The sequence below is a fragment of the Camellia sinensis genome, chromosome 12, assembly GCF_055761805.1.
Source record: "Camellia sinensis isolate YWXY chromosome 12, ASM5576180v1, whole genome shotgun sequence".
Classification (NCBI taxonomy): Eukaryota; Viridiplantae; Streptophyta; class Magnoliopsida; order Ericales; family Theaceae; genus Camellia; species Camellia sinensis.
In genome coordinates, this window is record NC_138972.1 from 65,189,089 (window position 1) to 65,209,672 (window position 20,584).

A 20,584-nucleotide genomic window follows, 5' to 3' on the forward strand; every position below is an offset into this window, starting at 1 on the left:
TGGCCCAAAGAACCAAGCATGCAACTTTGATTTCAAATGTATGCAAACCAATCAAACAAAACTCCCAATCCCTATCACCCAAGTCAAGGGACAAGGAATGCATGCAAGATGCAATGCAACCTAGGCATACAAGCTAGGAATGCAACATGGCATGGCAAGGCATTTATGCAAGCATGCAAGCATACATATGGCAATGCAAATAAATGGAAAGATGGGCTTATACATGAATTAGGCAGCTCTAATAAGGCCTAAAACAGTGGCCATAAGTGCTAAAGAGTAAGGGCTAAATGGCATACACACACACATGCACATAAGGGCCAACACTTAAGCACAAATCAAGCAACATTCAAGCACACTTGAAAGGGACAAACATGAACAATTAGCATGCATTACGAGCCCTAAAATCATGCTATAAAATGATGCCAAATCAAGTTATAAATCAAGTCAAGCATACAACAAATGGCCTAAGTGTTCAAAGTAAACCAAAGTGGCATTGAGCTACACTTAACAAGACCAAACAAGGCATGCATTAAGCGACCAAAAACAGGTTTATAACATGTTAAAACAAGGCTAAAGGACTCTTTAGATGGCATCTAAATGGCCCAAATAACAAAGGCATACACCATGGCCAAAACATGGAGCATTGCAACACATGCTTTCAAAGCATTAAAGAGGCATGCAAGGCAATCAAACAAGCACAGAAATGGGACTGAAACGGCATATAGAATGATCCCAAATCACCAAAACAATGCAAAGGTGGCATGCTACACATGCACATACTCAAGGCCAACAAGCCCAAATACAAAGGAGCTATATAATGCATGCTAAAATCAACCCAAATACTCATGGACAGACCTAAAACATGGCAAAATAAGCACATAATCTTCACAAATGTAAGCCTAAAACATGCTCCAACAAAGGCTAACAACCTAGAACATGTTAAGGCACAAATAAGGCATTACATGGCAACTATGCTAAACATGCATGGAGTTCCAAAACCAACTTGAAATCATGTTATATTATGGACATATAAGCATGAAAAACAAACCAAACATGCTCAACACACACTCAAGCATGGGCTTCCTTAGGAGGCCAAAATATGCCCTTTTCAAGGACAACAAGGAGAGGGGGTGGCCCTCTCCTTCTTGGGACTTCAAAGCATCATCTTCACCACTGAAATCCCTCAAGATTTCAGTGGTGAAGAGACCTCAACACCAAAATCCCGGAGCTAACACAAAATGGCTCAAAATGTGGCCTTTTGAGGCCTAAGAGTGGTCAACAACCCTCAAACAACAAAACACTCTCAATAAACAATAAAGAGGGCCTAAAAACATAACTTTTTTATGTTATACAATAAGCACAAAAACAGCTCTAAGATAGGTATAAAATTAATGCAAGAATGGGGAAAAAAAGGACTAGAATCTCACCCTTGGAGACCCCTTTACAAATGGTGCTCCAATGGCCTCCTTGAGCTTGAATCCAACACCAAAATCTCAAAACACACTCTTTAGAACCTCAGCTCCAAGAGGAAGGTGAAACACTAGGTGTTTGTGTGCAATAGTGAGACACAAAACACCTAGTGTACAAATAAGAGGGAAAGAGAGATAGAGAGTGTATATCTAACTCTAACCCTAGAAAAACCAGAGCTTGGTCTGTATTTTCCTCCCTCAAAAAATGTCTAAAAGCTCTTTTTTTTGCCTTAGAGAGAGGCTCTCTCTATATGCCTCTTGTAAAGCTTACAAGACAAGCTTTGCAAGAGGGAGATCCCTCCATACACGTGTATGGAGGGGAGCAAAAGCTATACAGCTGTCTAAAAATATCTGCAAAAGCAGATGAACAGCAATCGGCCGACCAAAAATGCCATCTTGGCCAAAAAGAGTGCCGAACGGCACAAAAAAGTGCTGACCGGCAACAAAGAGTGCCGGCTGGCAAACTATATTGCCGGTGGCAGCGAAAACCAGCCAGTGGCCTCTAGCCACTGCCGGTGGTGGGTAGGGATGGTCTACAAGCCCTACCCTGCCTCTCAAAGGCAAGATGCAAGTGTTTGGTGCAAAACCAGACACTAAACGGTCGAGTTCGGGGATCCTGAGGCAAGGCGCGCGAGCCGAGACCTCCGGGAACTCCAAACGAACACAAACATGGAAGATCACCGTGTGTTCAAACAGTGACGTCCAAGTCTTGAGGACGGTCAAAAATGGGGTGTCTACAGTTGCCCCTCTTTGACAGAACTCGAAAGTCATAACAATGACGGGAGTGAATGTCAAAGCCCAAAGACGACCCATTTTTGACAAGGCCGAAGACTCAGACAAGCATACAAGACAAATAAGGTATGCGCCCGGAGGCAGGGGCAAAATGCAAGAGAATGCACGAAGCCGAGCATAACTTATGATCATGCAAAGAAAGCTGTAATGAAGCAAACATGCGACAATTTTAAGCTAGCATACCAAACTACACTACAATGTAGAAAGGATGTAAGAGAATTATGGAATTCTCAATACGTCTCACTCGGGAGATACCATACCTGTGCGGCTCGTCTGGTTGCACCAGCTTCAAATGAACCGTACATACACTATCGTGCCTGCAAAGAAAACAAACTTAACAGGTACAATATGGTTGGCAACATGCATGACAATGCACGGATAGTGGTGTTCTCGAAATGCGTGACAGCGCAAAGCAAGTGGGGAGCATAACAATGCTGTGGAAATACAAATAGGTACGTGGAGCAAGCGGTCTACGCAGGCAACAAAATTGATCATGATCATGCGGTCTACGCAGGTGATGATATTTAGCAAATATGCGGTCTACGCAGTTGAAACATGCGGTCTACGCAGGTGATGAAACTGAACATGCGGTCTACGCAATCAAGACATGCGGTCTACGCAGGTAATGAAATCAACAAATTATGCGGTCTACGCAAGCAATACATGCGGTCTACGCAAGTAATGAAATTAAGCATGCGGTCTACGCAATCAAAACATGCGGTCTACGCAGGTAATGGAATCGATAAATCATGCGGTCTACGCAATCAAAACATGCGGTCTACGCAGGTAGTGGAATTAAACATGCGGTCTACGCAGGTAAAGAATTAAACATGCGGTCTACGCCATCAAAACATGCGGTCTACGCCATCAAAACATGCGGTCTACGCAGGTAGTGGAATCAAACATGCGGTCTACGCAAGTAATGTAATTAACATGCGGTCTACGCAAGTAATGGAATTAAACATGCGGTCTACGCCATCAAAACATGCGGTCTACGCAGGTAGTGGAATGAGGTGCGGTCTACGCAATCAAAACATGCGGTCTACGCAGGTAATGAAAATAACAATGCGGTCTACGCAATCAAAACATGCGGTCTACGCAGGTAAAGAAATAATGTGGTCTACGCAATCAAAACATGCGGTCTACGCAGGTAAAGAAATAATGCGGTCTACGCAATCAAAACATGCGGTCTACGCAGGTATTGAAATTAAACATGCGATCTACGCAGGTAAAGAAATAATGCGGTCTACGCAATCAAAACATGCGGTCTACGCGATCAAAACATGCGGTCTACGCAAGCAAAACATGCGGTCTACGCAGGTAATGGAATCAAACATGCGGTCTACGCAATTAAAGAATGAACCTGCGGTCTACGCAAGTAAAGAATTGACATGCGGTCTACGCAAGTAAAGAATTGACATGCGGTCTACGCAAGTAAAGAAATTATCATGCGGTCTACGCAATCAAGACATGCGGTCTACGCAAGTAATGAAATTTAACATGCGGTCTACGCAATCAAAACATGCGGTCTACGCAAGTAAGTAAATTCAAACATGCGGTCTACGCGATCAAGACATGCGGTCTACGCAAGTAATGAATTGAGATGCGGTCTACGCAAATAAAGAATTAACATGCGGTCTACGCAAGTAAAGAATTGAGATGCGGTCTACGCAAATAAAGAATTAACATGCGGTCTACGCAAGTAAAGAATTGAGATGCGGTCTACGCAAATAAAGAATTAACATGCGGTCTACGCAGGTATTAGAATTAAACATGCGGTCTACGCAATCAAAGCATGCGGTCTACGCAAGTAAGTAAATTCAAACATGCGGTCTACGCAATCGAGACATGCGGTCTACGCAAGTAATGAAAATAATAATGCGGTCTACGCAAGTAAAGAAATGATTACAAACATGCGGTCTACGCAGGTAATCTAATTAACATGCGGTCTACGCAAAATGCAATGAGATGCGCAAAACAGCGCGACGGAATGCAATGCACAAAACAGTGCGACGATTTGAAATGCACAAAACAGTGCGACGCGCAGAACAACGCGAACAATTTTGAAATGCACAAAACAGTGCGATGCGCAGAACAGCGCGAGCAATTTTGAAATGCACAAAACAGTGCAATGCGCAGAACAGCGCGAAGTTTGAAATGCACAAAACAGCGCGACGGTTTGAAATGCACAAAACAGTGCAATGCGCAAAATAGCGCGAGCAATTTTGAAATGCACAAAACAGTGCGATGCGCAGGACAGCGCGAGATTTGAAATGCACAAAGCAGTGCGATGCGCAGAACAGCGCGAGCAATTTTGAAATGCACAAAACAGTGCAATGCGCAGAACAGCGCGAGGTTTGAAATGCACAAAACAGTGCAATGCTAAGTGCGACATGCATGCCACACGGAATGTAAATGGGCTTAAATGCGCAACAACGCACGTATTCCGGAATGCATGACAATGCATGGAATGGAAATGCAATGATGATGCATGAGAAATATGCACGACAATGCAAAGGGGTGCGTGTTGCAACGCATGTAACACGTGCATAACAATGCAAATGTGTGGCGCGCGACAGCGCGATGTAATGCATCGAAGTAGTGTGATGAACTTGTGCAACACACATGGGGTAACTTTTGAATTCAAAAGGATACAAAAAGGATACACCTTGCATGAATTCGAGTGCCACGCACTGGAGACACGGCCCGCGGTCAGAACGGAGGCCGGTTGAACGTCGGAGATGCACTTTCTTGCACTTTCTTGAGCTAAGAAGACCACAAACTTCTCATATGGCCTAACCAAGGCTGTGGGAACCCCACCGGCCGAAAGGGGAGGCCACCGGCTGGCCATCGGCACAAAAACAATTCTATCGGCACAAAAAAGTGCCGGCCGGCACAAAACATTGCCGACCGGCAAACAGTTCCTGGTGCGGGGCAGTTTTGTCTTTTCACCTTGGGTGTTATAAAATAGGGCTTCAAGCCCTATTTTCTCATTCCTCTCACGCCGAAATCCTTTGCTCTCTCTCTCTAGAGCTTTTCCCTCTCCTTTTTCGTCCATTTCTTCGCGTTCTACGCCCGTTTCGTCGTCAGATTCGCGTTTCTCTTCGCGTTTCGGACGTTTTCCACCGATCACATTTTCGTTTCGGTGCCTTGTTTGGCGTTCTAGCCTTTTCGGGGTTCGTTCCCCTCACTTTCCTCTTCATTTCCGTGCCCTTTCACATTCCGGCCTTCCCGGCCATTTCCGACCCTCTCAGGAGTTGACTTTCCGGTTGACTATTCGTATTCCGGCTCGGTTTTCCTTTTCCGGCCATTTTCCAATCATTCTCTGCATGGCGGACGACATTCCACGTGGCGGGACTCCCCCGGACCACGAGATGGATCCCGGGGTCGAGCTCTTACCACTGAGCGAGCGCCCGTTCGACCCGGCGACCTACCGGCCGGCGATCCACGTTCTGCCCCCAGACGGCCTGCGTCAGTTCCGGAGCTTTGAGAGGTACGCGGCGCCTGAGCTACTACTACGCGAGCCTACCTCCCACCTTTCATTCGGCACTTCCGAGGTAACTTTTCATCTTCTGCTTTACTTTCTGCAATGTAGGATACAAAAACTGCCATAGTTAGCTGTATTCTCTAATTGCTGAAATCTGATATGCCGTAGACCGTAGTTGACTTGTAAACATACATACAACTGACATATGTTTGAGACTGACACATGCACACACACTGCACTAGCCCTGAATCACCCAAACACACGGCACACACTGTATTTCACTGCACACACACTGGTACCCAGTATTTGTCTGAATCTGTTAGATCTGCACACACGCTACATCTGTTCTGAAACACCTAAACACGCTGACACAGCACACGTATTTTACTGTAAGCACACCGGCACCCGGTATTTGCCTGAATCTGACAAACTTGCATACATGCCATATCTGTCTTTTCAAAACTGCATGTTGAATGTTGTCTTGCAATTGTTGTTTTCTGTTTGCAGGAGGGTTCCCATACCATTCGCGGGTATGGGAATACTGGTGCTCGGGAGTGGTATGATGAGCTCCCTGATGCGGTCCAGCGCATCGTGGACCGAGCGGGCTTCGGCACCTTCTGCCGAGGGCTCTCTAGGTTGTCCACATGCAGACCTCTTCTTGCCGCTTTGGCGGAGAGGTGGTGGGACACCACCGATTCTTTCCATTTTTCTGCTGCAGGGGACATGACGATGACCCCTTATGACTTCTCGATGCTCACAGGCATCGGGGTAGGGGGGGATCCGATCCCTTTCGACACAGACATGGATGAGTGGACCGCCGCTCAGATCCATCTACTGGGGGAGGCCCCGCCACTAGCTCGTCCAGGCTTCGTGCGGTACTCCTGGTTCGAGACACAGTTCAGGGTTCAGCCCGTTTTGGAGGAGGTGCAGATGACCCCAGAGGACGAGGAGAGGTATGCTCGCGGCTTCCTCATGTTCTTGTTCGGGACTACTATCTTCGCCGACCGGGCGAACACCGTGCCTCTCTGCCTTCTCAGCGCACTGGTGGACGTCCGGGACATCTTGCACTATGATTGGGGCGGCGCTGCTCTGGCCACCCTGTATGGATACATGAGCTCGGCTTCTCGTGGCAGCGGCCAGCTACTCGGAGGCTACTGGCGGGCTTGGGAGGTACATTCCTTCTCCGCTTTTCATTTCTGTCTCGTACTTTCTGTACTCTGTACACTGCACACACTGTGGTCTACTTCATACTTGCTGTATACTGTACACACGGCACACACATACATTCTGCTTTACACTGACTGCACACTGCTCACACTGTACACTCTGTACACAATATACTGCACAACACACGGCTCTGCCATTTCTGCTTTATTCTGTATATCCTGCTTTATCTGATGGTCATACTGACATCTGTTTTGCAGTTGTGGGTTTACGCCTACTTTCCTAGGCTTGCACCCGTACCAGTCGCGGAGCCTCCTCCGGCTGTCCCGTTCTCGAGTCGCTTCGATGGGAGATGCACCCGGCGACCACGGGAGACATTCGGCTTCTTCCGCCGATATTTCGACACCATCACCCCCACGGAGGTATGCTTTACTTTCAGTTCATTTAGCTTCGCTTTCCCACTGCATGTTTCAATAACAGTAGATAACAAACTGTCTGTAACTTTCAGATCACATGGCGGCCATGGGCCTCCTTGCCGTCGGCGATGCGGGGTCGGTTCCCTGGTGCTGAGGAGACCTCGCGTTTCCGGATCTTGCTAGAGGGCCCGGTCTGTCGGGCTTGGTACCTGGGGGAGCGTTTTCTATGCCAGACCCTAGGGTTACCTGAGCAGATAGTCCCGGTTCACCCTCCTGCAGAGATGAGGGAGACCGAGGGGCTGACCACTGAGCAGCTAGATGATTACTCCATTGGCTGGGAGGAGGCCGGCTTCCGAGGCACCGGTGACTACCAGCAGTACGTGCGGACGTACCTGATGCGTCCCTTGAGCGGCCGTCGAGCAGAGGGGGCCGGGCCTGTAGCATCGGCGGCTGGGGCCGGAGCGGGAGCAGGGGCTGGATCTTCGAGGAGGGCCCGGGTCCGTGGTAGGGGCGGAGTGCGGGGAGGACGAGGAGCTGGCTGGCCTGCCCTACCTGCTGTACTGACTTTCCAGGGGCAGGGTGGGTCGACCTATCAGATCCCCTTCGCCCCTCCACCGGCTGGTCACGAGTTCATTGACATCCCCGACTTACCGCCGGTATGTTCTACTGCATTTCGTACAGTTATTCATTTCAGTTTACTTGATATTCCACAGAATATTGATGCATCTGATACTTTTGCAGGCTTCTTCTGAGTACACCCGTCAGTCATTGGCGATGAATGCCTCGATGATGGGGATGCTCCAGCGGACATTTGACCTCCTAGCCGTCTACAGCATACCGGTATGTCCTTCTGACACTGGCCTCAAACCATTCATACACTGCTTTACATAATCTGATGCACGGCACAACACCTGATACACTGATCTCACAGTATCTGAACACTGCATACACTGCATTCTGCACCATACCCTACACTGATAAACTGCTCACGGCATTCATACACTGTACTCACATACTGCATTCTGCATTGCTAAACTGCTCACGGCACTCTTACACTGTACTCATACACTGCATTCTGCACCTTTAAACTGTTCACAGTGTACTGATGCATTTCCCTTTTTGTGTACTTTTTCAGCCTCCTTTCCAGATTCCCATGGCAGGAGGTGCTCCGGCCAGACCTTCTGTCCCTGCTCGGGGGAGAGATGAGGAGGGCAGGATATTTCCCCGTACCAGGGGAGGGCGTACTCACGTCGGGAGTAGCTCGCGAGCTCCAGTCCCGGACGATGACGACGACGAGGAGTCAGAGGCGGAGGCAGAGTCATCGGAGGAGGAGACCGGAGACGGTTCTAGTTCGGGCTCTGACGACGACGCTGATGACGCTCCTGGACCCTCGTCCAGGAAGAGGACCAGGACGGACTGACAGCCCTTGGAGTGCTCGACATGGATGCAGACTTTTGCTATCTTTTCTTTCTTTCTTGTACTTTTCTTTTTGTTTGGTAGATAGATTACCTTGTACTGCCGCAGGCAGATTTTGTTTCCAAAACTTGTACATTTGAAAAGATAATGAAATGAAACGGACTTTTTATCTGAAAAAGTGTTTACATTGACACATTTCATGCATTGCATCGCATCTCATCATGTTACACCTCAATGTAAATGAAATGATTGGTTATCTGAAAATTGAACACTTGCACTGTAATAATCATATAACTAAACAGCCAACAGCAAAATAACCCAAGCAACCCACTGCCTGATTCTGGACACACAGCCCTTACTCTGTTGGGGATTAATCTGCACACAGCCCATAACACAGCATTCGATTCATTCTGCACACGGTAAATTCTCAAACAAGCAGCCCAATCTGACAGGACGGACCTCAAAGATGGAACCGGTTGGAGTCGAAATGCGTTCAAATGTAGAGAATGGCACAGCATTCTGAGCATAAGCGATTTTTGAAATCGAATGAGGGTTTTTCAAACCGGGATATCGAGCCTACCACTGAACACAGCGGGGATGACTCAAACAAAGAGGTACACGAGCTAAACACAACGAGACACGCTCGGGAGAGACTCAAAACAAAAGACGAGACCGTCAAATCAAAGAGACACGACACACAGACGCGTAAACGAAGATGGGAGACCTCGGACCACGAGGAGCCAGTTCAATCTAGGTATTGTTTCCCACCCTTTCTCATTTGCGATTCTCACATCACTCGACTCTCAAGCTCGGATTTTCTCTCAAAACCCTTTTTTCCTCGCTTTTCTCTCAACTTACACCTCTCTATTCTTCAATCTCTCATTTTTCATCCCTCTCCGGGGTGATCGATGGATAAATGGAAAGGTGTGGGTTCATGCTCAACATCGTTAGCTCACAGCTATTTCTTCTGACGGGTAGAGCACTCTTCTGGCAAGTACGTCGATGACGGGGGAAAGACAGAACGCCTGGCTCAACTGTGCCTCTAGTTCATCATTTTAACCATTTTTCGTTTTTGCTTTCTACTAAAACGGTTTTGATCAAAATGAGAGTCGGATTAACGTACTTGTTCAATTTTTGATTTGAAAAGCATGCAAGTCAGGCAGCAAGCACTGAAAGTTTTCCTTTTTGGATTCAAGACAATGGTCCAGTTTTGGAAAATGAAATAGTTTTCGAGAGAATAGTCAACCTCAGTAAAAATTTTCAAAAACTATTTTTCAAACAGTCAATGCTCGACGAGCATGGAACTTACTCTTCGAGATGCGCAACCTCGGATCGGAGGCAATGGAAAATTGCCCCTGGTTTGAAGGGGGGGTGGGAGGCAACGGAAAGTTGCCCCTAGTTTGAATGGCGGCTCACGGCGGCTCGCGGAAACGGAAAGTTGCCCCTTGTTTGGGATGGTGCCGCAGCAGTCTGTAAACAGTCTTCATTGGTGGTGGTCGAGCTTCTGGACACTGCGATGACGAAGACGGTCACAACACATATATGGACACAATCACCTTGAAGGGTGTTGGCCACTGGACTTTGAAGTGAAATCGAAACCATTGCATGGACTGAGACGCTTATGAAAGCGTTGGGGGCTGGACTTCATGATGAAGTTGCCTACGTATCCCAAACATGGGAATCAAGCCTTACGTAGTTCCGGTTAAGGTCCACTCGGGTATTTTAACCTTCACTTTGTTTGGCTCTCACTTTTGCCAAGGCGCCCAATGCGGGTTTTCGACCTTGCGAGCTTCTTTTCATTTTCTATTTCTTTTTCTCTTTCTTTTTTTCTTTTCTTGCTTTTTTTCTTTTCTTTTTTTTTTCAATCTTTCTTTTTGTATTTTTCTCTTTTTTGTATTTTTCTCTTGCTCTAACTTTTGCCTGGGCCGCCCTTCCGGGTTTTCGGCCCAGCGAGCCTCTCAAAGGGTAAAAGTGTAGCAAGTCCATGCCAAATGGTTTTTTTTTTGAAATTGAAGCCTCTCTGTATCTAGGAGAACGACTGTTGCACTGATTGGCGGAGAATCCATCCCGGTTGCTCTACGAGCTTCTTCCGACGAGATCTACTCCTTCTGATTCGGCTTTGGTGCCTCTTGCTCGAGGGCTGTTTCGAAACTGGCCACACGGGCCTCCATGGTGTTTGTCCGTTGAACTTTCTGAACATTCTGAATGGGTTCAAACTCGGAAAACAAATAGGTTGAATCTTGAGGCTGAGAGCGATCCTAGGCTGCGCAATCTCAAGAGCGATTCCATACAGGTCTTCGCAGGGCCGCGTAAAACATTTGCTTTTGAAAGTTTTTAAGAAAACGACAAATCGCTCGCGCCGAAGACAGTGTGGAACCAATCTGGATCAGGCCAGGATCCTTCTCAGTACTCACGCCGACAAGCATGATTTTATTCATAAAAAGGCTTAGCACGCCTCTCTTTCTCTCGAAATGATCAAAATTTTACAAAACCCGAGGAATTTCTTCCTCTTCGTTTTTTATCACCGCAGTGTTCAAAAGTTTGTTTTTTTTTGAAAAACTTAGGTTAATGCAATGAGTTTGGCACACAGGAGAGCAGGCGAGATGTACTGTCAGCCCGATCAAATTCTCTAGTCCTTATGCTGAAAGCAAGCATGAAGTTGAGATAGCAACAGCTGTTTCAATCGGCTCCGTTGGTGCAACTGGCCCCTCGGCAGAAACAGACTCAAGACAAAAACAGATAATAATTACAAAACAAAATGGTGTTCGAGGCAACAACCCCAGAATCACCTGGTATTATATACAACGGGGACTGACTCGATACAATCAGACAGACCCTTAAGCAAAAAAGACTGACTCAAGACAAAGAGACAGACTCAAAACAAAAGACTGACTCGACATCCAAGCCAAGATTTACAAAACTCGGTTTAACCGATGCTCAAAAATGCGTGCCAGACGCTTCATCCAAAATTTACCAAATGTTGCCCGCAGGCGGTTCACTTTACATACTCGCAGTATCTGAGCCCTCGAAATCCAACAACTGAGTGGTGACGGGCTTGCCCGAGGTGGGTGGTAGGATAACCTTGTTATCAATCAAATCCTGCACTTCATGACGAAGGCGGGAACATCCATCGGTGCTGTGACCGGACTGTTGATGGTACGCGCAGTACAAGGTAGCATCATGAGTGGCGGGGAGATTCTTCGGGAGTGGCCGGGGCTCCAAAGGCTTAAGATGCCCATTCTTCGCCAATATTAGCAATGCCCTAGACAAAGGCATGTGGAGATCGTGAAAGACCCTGCGCCCTCGGGGCAGGTACTTCGCAGTTTGAGGATTCTTGCCAGATGCGCTGGCGAAAGGATCAGCTGGCGCTGCCTTGGCCTTTTGAACCTTTCCCGGTGCAGGGTTGGGAACTACAGGAACTGTCTGGGCATGACGGGGCCCATCCCGGTTTTCTGCCTAGCTTGAACTGCCTTTGATCGGAGCGGGGAAAGCATCATCCACAGCTTTGGTCACTATTGCAGATGTTTGTTGCTTGTTCATCCCTCTGGCCTTCAAAGCCTCGACTACCCACAGCAGTTGTTCAATAGGGTCGGCGTCTACCTTTGCCTTGTCTTTTCCTTTGGCCTCAGCCTGATCAAGGGTCTGGGTTGGTGCTGGCATGTCGTGGCTATAGCCGAAAGCCACCTCTGGCTGGCTGAGCTCTATCACAATCCGCCCCAGTAGCGGGGGCTCCTGTGATACGAAATTCCCGGCATACGGCGCCGCTGGCGGTGAAGCCGACATTCCATAGGCGAGGTCTGCCACAGACCTTTGGAGATCGCCTATCATCCCCATCAATTCAAAGGTGGTGGGCTCACGAGCCTGGTATAACTGGGGAGCCCAAACCGGGTGCACAACGGGCGACCTAGGCGGGTATGACATACTGATGGCGGCCTCACTCTGCGGAGTGATTCCCTGCTCCGATATAGCTGCCATAACCACAATTTCTTCTGAACTTTGTGCCGCCATAAATCCTGCCTCAGCAAGGGGGGACACTGGCTATTCTGTTTCAACTCTGCAACTCTCTGAACTGAAAGAAAAACAGGCAGCATTTCAGCCCAAACTGATCAATCACGGGTGTAGCCAAACAACTGTACCCTACTGCTGATCACTGTTCTCAGAAGTCACTGTTCCCGAAAACTGAACCAATACCCGCGGATAACTGATTCTCACAACTGATACTGATGCTGGTGTCCCCAGGTTTAATACTCAAACTTGCAAACTGACATGTGCGTTCCTGTAGGGCAACACTCTAAAAGCACATAGCAAGTAAAAAGAGCCAAAACACCCCTATGTTGGGGTAGGGTTTCCCTGTCCTATTTTGTCAGGAGCTAGGGTTTCACTACGCACACAGCGGTTTCAAACAACCTATAATCGGGTAAGCAACCTGTCCTAGCTTGGAATGGTCACTATGGATTCCGAATATGCACTAGGTCGAATGGTCAAAAGGGTGCCCCGGTAAACCGGGGTTTGTGTTCCCATGCTGTCAGAGCCCATAGCCGGTCAGCCTTATGGACATGCCTTGACAAGGCAAGCCTCCGGCAAACCGTTCAGGAATGGCAGATGGCAAACACTGTGTTCCTAGGCGCACCAATGCACATGCAATGCAAAGAGACACATAAGTGAAATCAAAATAGGATATCACGAGTTCGAGTCAAGCTCTCTATTTCCCCAGCAGAGTCGCCAGAAACTGTAGACGCGCCCGCGGAGGGCCTCGCTACAGTTCGGACTCCCGATTTGTGTCACGGTTCTTAATCTGAACCAAAGAGTCCAAATCTGGCAAATCGTTTTGAGAAACAGATTTTTGAAAAAGTAGTGCCAAACATGGACTGCTTTGCCAGATACAGAGTCGCCACCTAAATATTTTAAAATGGGAGAATTTAGGAAACCCTGACTCGGTGCCGAAGGCCACACGTCCGTCATCACCGGAGTTGTCTCGGCTCGGGAGCTTGGGTACGATCGGGGAAGGTCAGCTATGAGCACCCCCTTTCGCCCGGTCCGAAGACCGGCCTCTACTAACCGTGATATCCGTTTTTGAAAACTTTACGTGTTCTAAAGCCAATTATTAGCCTAGAATTACTATGTTATGCGCGCAGCAAACAAGTATAGCCTAGATTGCCTAATTTGGAAAGAAACATTGCATATCCGTTCGTTTTGGAAATGCTTTAAATTTGCTACTCGCAAGTAGGCTAAAACACGGATTTCAATGAGTTCTTCCAACTCAAACAATCCAACCTTCACCCACAGGCATTCAAGCAGTTATAACACATAAGCATCTAGCCACATGTTAAGCATGCTGTCATGGTAACATTCACACTCATGCGATATGCTAAAGCGGAAATATTTACATAGTACTCCGTGCCAAAACAAAGAACTTGTTAGCAAACATGCATGATCCAAGTCCATGTTAAGTGCCTAATGCATCGCATACAAAATGTTACTAGAATAGGCTCGGCTATCCTAAACACATTATGTGAAAATGCACGATTATCACGTATTCAGTTTGGGAATTGAAGCATTGATGCAATTAGCATGATGTACCGAGCCTAATGCATGCAATACAAATGCATGGATGCACACATGCATAGCATAAGGTATGCTAAATTAAACGTGCCCTAATCTACCATCATAAGCAGGTAAATAAAAGGGAAGAAAGACGTGAGGTTGGAAGACATACACACCACCCACACACACTTATTACAAGTTTGCCCTCGCTCGGAGGGACCGAATAAATATTACAAATTAATTAACTACGCAAGCTAATTAATATTACAAATTAACTAATTTAATTAACAAATTAAATAAATTAATTAAAGCAGGAAAATGCCTCGGGAAGCGCGCCACCATGCATGGGCTGCCTCTGTTTTCCTTCCTTTCCTCCTCTGGAGGCTGTCAAAGCCTCAGGACTGATCCCTTGGACAGAGAGGATCACCACCGGCTGATTGAAATTGCCACCGGCAGTGTGGTATGGCCATCGGCACAAAATTGAACCTGTCGGCAGAGAAAATGGTGCCGATCGGCACATTACACTGCCGGTCGGCAGAGTATTCCTGCAGAACCTGCAACTCACAGCAACAGAGGGCAAAACAAAGCATGGCAACACAATTCAAGGCATGTATGCACCAACCATGTCTCTTATCATTGTAATGACTCAAAGGGACATGTGCCTCGGTTCTCGGACCACCAATCACGCATTTCCATGCATGATGGCCCAAAGAACCAAGCATGCAACTTTGATTTCAAATGTATGCAAACCAATCAAACAAAACTCCCAATCCCTATCACCCAAGTCAAGGGACAAGGAATGCATGCAAGATGCAATGCAACCTAGGCATACAAGCTAGGAATGCAACATGGCATGGCAAGGCATTTATGCAAGCATGCAAGCATACATATGGCAATGCAAATAAATGGAAAGATGGGCTTATACATGAATTAGGCAGCTCTAATAAGGCCTAAAACAGTGGCCATAAGTGCTAAAGAGTAAGGGCTAAATGGCATACACACACACATGCACATAAGGGCCAACACTTAAGCACAAATCAAGCAACATTCAAGCACACTTGAAAGGGACAAACATGAACAATTAGCATGCATTACGAGCCCTAAAATCATGCTATAAAATGATGCCAAATCAAGTTATAAATCAAGTCAAGCATACAACAAATGGCCTAAGTGTTCAAAGTAAACCAAAGTGGCATTGAGCTACACTTAACAAGACCAAACAAGGCATGCATTAAGCGACCAAAAACAGGTTTATAACATGTTAAAACAAGGCTAAAGGACTCTTTAGATGGCATCTAAATGGCCCAAATAACAAAGGCATACACCATGGCCAAAACATGGAGCATTGCAACACATGCATTCAAAGCATTAAAGAGGCATGCAAGGCAATCAAACAAGCACGGAAATGGGACTGAAACGGCATATAGAATGATCCCAAATCACCAAAACAATGCAAAGGTGGCATGCTACACATGCACATACTCAACAAGCCCAAATACAAAGGAGCTATATAATGCATGCTAAAATCAACCCAAATACTCATGGACAGACCTAAAACATGGCAAAATAAGCACATAATCTTCACAAATGTAAGCCTAAAACATGCTCCAACAAAGGCTAACAACCTAGAACATGTTAAGGCACAAATAAGGCATTACATGGCAACTATGCTAAACATGCATGGAGTTCCAAAACCAACTTGAAATCATGTTATATTATGGACATATAAGCATGAAAAACAAACCAAACATGCTCAACACACACTCAAGCATGGGCTTCCTTAGGAGGCCAAAATATGCCCTTTTCAAGGACAACAAGGAGAGGGGGTGGCCCTCTCCTTCTTGGGACTTCAAAGCATCATCTTCACCACTGAAATCCCTCAAGATTTCAGTGGTGAAGAGACCTCAACACCAAAATCCCGGAGCTAACACAAAATGGCTCAAAATGTGGCCTTTTGAGGCCTAAGAGTGGTCAACAACCCTCAAACAACAAAACACTCTTAATAAACAATAAAGAGGGCCTAAAAATAGAACTTTTTTATGTTATACAATAAGCACAAAAACAGCTCTAAGATAGGTATAAAATTAATGCAAGAATGGGGGAAAAAAAGGACTAGAATCTCACCCTTGAAGACCCCTTTACAAATGGTGCTCCAATGGCCTCCTTGAGCTTGAATCCAACACCAAAATCTCAAAACACACTCTTTAGAACCTCAGCTCCAAGAGGAAGGTGAAACACTAGGTGTTTGTGTGCAATAGTGAGACACAAAACACCTAGTGTACAAATAAGAGGGAAAGAGAGATAGAGAGTGTATATCTAACTCTAACCCTAGAAAAACCAGAGCTTGGTCTGTATTTTCCTCCCTCAAAAAATGTCTAAAAGCTCTTTTTTTGCCTTAGAGAGAGGCTCTCTCTATATGCCTCTTGTAAAGCTTACAAGACAAGCTTTGCAAGAGGGAGATCCCTCCATACACGTGTATGGAGGGGAGCAAAAGCAATACAGCTGTCTAAAAATATCTGCAAAAGCAGATGAACAGCAATCGGCCGGCCAAAAATGCCATCTTGGCCAAAAAGAGTGCCGACCGGCACAAAAAAGTGCTGACCGGCAACAAAGAGTGCCGACCGGCAAACTATATTGCCGGTGGCAGCGAAAACCAGCCGGTGGCCTCTAGCCACTGCCGGTGGTGGGTAGGGATGGTCTACAAGCCCTACCCTGCCTCTCAAAGGCAAGATGCAAGTGTTTGGTGCAAAACCAGACACTAAACGGTCGAGTTCGGGGATCCTGAGGCAAGGCGCGCGAGCCGAGACCTCCGGGAACTCCAAACGAACACAAACATGGAAGATCACCGTGTGTTCAAACAGTGACGTCCAAGTCTTGAGGACGGTCAAAAATGGGGTGTCTACAACACCAACCTAAGCTTATATCCATCTGGGGATAAGTTACCAAATCCCGATCCAACACCTCGGGGTCCCAAAGGCACCCGAACACCAAGAATTCTAAGAAAATCCCATGGATATCCCTCTGATCCACATAACGCGCTATGGTCTTTGAGACAAGAAACAACAACCGCCACAATAACAATGACAACATCCACTCAGACTCAAAGACAACAACTATCTCTCGACTATCGACAACAAGCAAACCACCACTGAGTGTTTAACACTCGAACACAGAGAACAAGAAAATCACTTGCACACAAAACCCTCAGTGAACTCTCATAAAACGAGAACAGAGAATAAAATACGGTTAAACAAACAACGTTATGGCACATTAACTCCCGAAAAATTATAAAATTCTTACAAACTAAACATATACCACATAACTAGCAACTCAGGCTAGATCACGACACAACTCCACAATACAAGGTACAATACAACCCATTTAGGTTTAAGTAAACTTTCTATTTTCTCTATTTTCCTTAAAATACTTCATTTTTCTCAAAAGGTGCTCAATCTTGCACTGCCCACAACCAAAACATCTTTTCAACCTTTCGTAACAAAATCCATAGATTTCAAAACTAGTTTTCAAAAACCATAAGTGTTATTCATAACACAAAACTAATTCCATTGTTTTTTGATTTGTTAGATTCAACTTTTTATTAAACCGAAAACTTACATTTCAAACCCAAATCGTTTTAGTTCAAGAAGACCACCCAAGGCCACAACACCAAAAATCTTTGTTTTTCCCCAAAATCACTTCCTCAACATTCTTCCAGTGACCCACGACATGGTTACCCAACAACACCTGTTACACCCCCGGTAATGACATAACACCAAAACAAAATCTCTACGACCATAATCCTTAAAAATTTTCAAAGTGCCAACAACACCACAAAACACAAGAAAAGAAATTTCACAATTACCAATCACATAATGGCGCAAAAGCGCTCACATGACCAAGGTTTCCACCTGTAACACCAAACTGGTTACCCTAAACTCACAACAACTTCATATCTGCCTATACAGGACTTGCATGCCATACTATGGCACTGTTGAACTACATAATCCTCAAGTCCAATTCCAACCTAACTCAACATCAATACCTATATGTTTCCCAACTACGCTAACTCCGAGATGGAGTTCCTCACACAATCTCACAGATTCGTTAAATCACACTGGATTCTTCAAAGTCAACACATACTACGTTCAATCCTCATATAACCCACCACACATATGCCTATATGGCAAGCACATCCTCAATTCATATATGCGTTCGAGCTAGATTCCTATAGGCCAAAACACATAACTCATGCCCTCAAACTAACTCACTCATACATCCATGGTAACCAAGTACCTCATACCACATACCTAAGGACCGATAAGGTCAATAATAAACCTACTATAACATACCAACCGCACTACACAACCTTACTACATCACGCGGAGTTCCTCTCCAAACCAAAATCACAACAAGAATTGTCCCAATATGAGAGATTCCACACAAAACAACCCAACAACAAACACACACACCAAAGTGACTCAACACTATCGAACATTAGACCACTCAATCAATACATTAAACATACTATTGCCACACCGAGGCAACCTCCTGAGATAGTCCCATGACTAATCCCCTTTTACACATCACCTAACAGCACACAAACCATATACTGTTACACACCACGCAAAGAAAAATCCTTTTACTCACTACACAACATCTCACCCTTAACCCCAAGTGGGTTATCTCAACCTTGGATCCCTCATTTTGCCAATGTTCACATAACCTGACTGAACTCACAACAACCAACTATACATACTTGGCCTCTCATGCTACACCAACTCGTAAAAACCTACCGCGTCACAATGCTGCCGCTACCACGTAACAACCCAAACCGAACAACAAACAAACATAACACCTCCATCCCTCAGCGACCAATAAGGTCAACCCTTGATCCGCCATTCTATACCATCACCCATTACACTGGTACCAACAAAAATACCACTTTTCCTGGCTAACTTACTAGTTTGGTAACATTTACCGAACATTTATCTAGAACCAAACCTCAACAAATACATTATAGACATTTCAAAGTTATACTAACAAATGGAGTTCTTAACCTCCTCTCCCTGAGTCGCAACTCCACACTTTCAACTACCTTCTCAACCAACCTAGAATACTACTTGAGCTAAAAATCACGGTTCACCTCCGAAAGATAATCACCTCTTCACCGCCATCCTAAACCTCGACCGACCACACAAAACTACTATGACACTACACATAGGTCACACACTAACCATGGGTTATATACCCGACCGACTATTTCAAACCTCTCCTATCTCTGCCCGACACGAGGTACACACCTCCGGCACCCAAATATAATAATTAAATCCTAGAACTTAGAAAACCTTCGTTATACCACTTCCCAAAACACCACATATGGTGTTCGAAACACATCACCCAGCAAATACTAACAACAAATATTACAATCCGGGACTAACATCCCTTCACAAGGAACAACCAAACATATATTACCGAGATCAGCTAACATTATCTACAATTAAGATACAACTCTATACCCAACCAAACAGCGACTCTATTCCCAAAACACTGGTAACCCTAAGACTCAATATACCCAAAATAAACTAAATCAACATAAAACTTCTAACACAACCACCAACAGGCATACTCCACCCTTGGATGCACCCCAACACAATGTTGTATCATTCTACTAAGTCAACCCCAAACAAGCCCGCTACGACAATCCGTCCGAGATGCCAACTCGAAACCACTCACACCATCCACAACAGCCTAGCACACCTCGCGTTGTAACATGCTTTGGGGGGAGGGACTCGTGCGCATTAAATAGTTCGAACCCTTGATTTCTTTGATCTAGTCTCACAAATGCAATGTGAAACATAGATGAGAGTCCAAATTTGGCAACTTTTATAGAAAATCCATTTTATTACGAAATCTTTGCCAAAAATGAACTGCATCACTAGATCATAGAGTCGCCACCAAATATTTTGAAGAAATTAGGAAACAAATGACTCGTGCCAAGGACATTAATCATTTTCACCGAAGATGTCTTGGTTCGGAACCTTAGGTATTAGAGGGGAAGGTCATTATTGAGCACCCACGCTCACCCAATCAAAAGATCAGCCTCTACTAAACCATTATATGAATTTTATTTTCTTTATATGTCCATGTTCCGATTATTTAATAAATCCTAAAATTTACTATGTGAAGCAAACAAGTGTAGATTATGTCACCCCCTTTGGAACAACTTGATTTCATGTAGTTTTGAAACAGTTTTGAAGATGTACAACCCAAATAAATTGAGTTTACAAATATGAAAA

General features: G+C 45.5%; 1 protein-coding gene across 1 annotated transcript; it reads left to right on the forward strand.

Annotated features, from left to right (window-relative positions):
• Positions 1-7,723: 7,723 nt before the first annotated feature.
• Positions 7,724-8,758, forward strand: LOC145804170 (uncharacterized). The gene is made up of 3 exons (XM_082897917.1): positions 7,724-7,984; positions 8,070-8,168; positions 8,464-8,758. The coding sequence occupies exons 1-3, from the start codon at positions 7,724-7,726 to the stop codon at positions 8,746-8,748; spliced, it is 645 nt and encodes a 214-aa protein (XP_082754043.1). The 3' UTR covers positions 8,749-8,758.
• The last annotated feature ends 11,826 nt before the right edge of the window (positions 8,759-20,584 follow it).